Here is a 1849-nt window from a genome sequence, read left to right as displayed (position 1 = left end):
TCATAATTGTGAAAAAATAAAAGTGTTTCCCATTTTGTAACTATTCTGGGGCATCTGACACACATCCGTGAGAAGGGACAGATCTGCTCGTTCCTGGGCCGATCATTGGGTTAAAACCTAAAACATCAGGTCAGAGGAATCAAGCACCCGGAGACAATAAATACTGCCCCACGACGGTGGATGGTCCTGCAGCCTCCCAGACGAGACGCCATTCCGAACGGCCGGGTGCTCGGCCGCAGCTCCCGGGGTGTGGCACGGAGCGGCCGCCCGGGCGCTCCCCAGGACACGTGCCAGGCCACCCCCGCCCGACCTGAGGGGCATGGCACCCCCGCCGCGTGCGACAGGGCCCTCCTGTGCAAGACCGAGCCCTCCCCAAGCAAACCAGACACAAGGGCCGGGAGAGGCGGCGCGGCAGGGCCTGTGCTTTATTGGGGCCATCTCGAGGTACACGGCGGCCAGGCCGAGTCCGGGCAGGCCCGCGGGCGGGCGTCAGTCGAGCTCGATGGGGCTGCCGTCGTCCTGACTGTCCTCGCCCTCCTGCTCCGAGGGGCCCATGAGGCTGCTCAGAAGGTTCCCTGGAAGGGGGCGCACGGCGCTGTCAGGGCCACGGCCGCACCTCACCCGCTGCCCAGCCCCCCGGATGCCCCCTCCTCCCATGGCGCCGTGACCGGGGCCTGGCAAGACAACAGGAGCCCAACCCCGGAGCCCCGTCCGGGGGTCTCTCCACAGAAGTGTGTCTGCTGTGCCCGGAGACGCAGGGATCCTGCTGGGGCCGCAAGGGGAGAAGACCCAGGTGCCCGTCGAGGGGACACTGCACCGCCGCCAGGACGGGCCCAGGAGGATCACAGGCGGCCGAGCGGCAGGTAACTCGCTCCCATGTTGACTCTCAAGTGACACACCAGTCAGTCAGATGTTACAGTTCCGAAGGCTACACATAACGTTAACTGCTGTGGGTCCTGTCAAGATGGACACTTTTCCTTTTTACCTAATTTTTATCCAAAGAACTATCATGTCAATAGAAAAGCAAAGTTTAAAAAGTGCCCTCAACCAACTCGCAAAGGGGAACAACAAACAAAGGGCAGGCAGTGCCCTCAGGGTAAAACCCTCCTCGAGCTGCAGTGAACTCGGCCCAGTCACCGCACCTGGCACCGCTGCGGTTGGAAGTTCTGTGGGGAAACGCAGAGAGTCAGACGGGAACGCAGTAGCTGACAGTCACAGCAGCCCGAGACTGAACGTGCTAAAATGTCACCACGACTGTGGACGGACAGACGCTGCAGAAGCCCGAGGTGTGGGCAGGACAGGACACAGCCACCGAGACGAGTGGCCGTGACATGAGAGCCTGGAGAAGGGAAGCGGCCCCCCACATCTTCCACTAAAACTCCAGACCGAGCCGGTTTACAGGTAACAACTCCAACCTGTATTTAAGGGGAAACAGCTTTTAAAATAATCTTGGAGACAGGAAGACCTTTCCACGGAGCACAGTTTGACGATGGCCACAAAAACGACAAATGCTCGTTCCACCCTCCCCCGCAGAGAGCCCCGTGAGGCAGGGCCAAGAGCAACAGCACATCAGAGCAGCGTGACCAAGCGCCGAGGGGCTCGCCCCACCGGTCCTGCCACCGCAGGCCGTCTGCATGTCTGCAAAGTTCCCCCCGGAAGGAAGCTAAGGAAACCCAGCACTGCCTGGCCTGCAAGTCACCATGGGACAGTGGCAGGGCTGGGTACGAGCCTGCACATCTGGACTCTGTGAGACAAGCTTTACCTGTTCAAAAATAAAACTTAGGGGCTTCCCTGGTGGCGCAGTGGTTGCGCGTCCGCCTGCCGATGCAGGGGAACCGGGTTCGCGCCC

At 60.8% G+C, this 1849-nt stretch overlaps 1 protein-coding gene across 1 annotated transcript in view; it reads right to left on the bottom strand.

The window, feature by feature from the left end:
• Positions 1-392: 392 nt before the first annotated feature.
• The window catches only part of GET4 (guided entry of tail-anchored proteins factor 4), a 15830-nt gene continuing 14373 nt past the window's right edge, over positions 393-1849 (bottom strand). The window contains exon 10 of the mRNA XM_055083435.1: positions 393-575. Coding sequence (XP_054939410.1) covers positions 490-575 — 86 coding nt within the window. The 3' untranslated portion in view covers positions 393-489. The remainder of the gene's footprint in view (positions 576-1849) is intronic.

This window comes from Physeter macrocephalus, unplaced genomic scaffold (genome assembly GCF_002837175.3).
Source record: "Physeter macrocephalus isolate SW-GA unplaced genomic scaffold, ASM283717v5 random_1021, whole genome shotgun sequence".
Lineage (NCBI taxonomy): Eukaryota > Metazoa > Chordata > Mammalia > Artiodactyla > Physeteridae > Physeter > Physeter macrocephalus.
The sequence above is the reverse complement of the archived record's forward strand: the minus strand, read 5'-3'. Positions and strand labels throughout refer to the sequence as shown.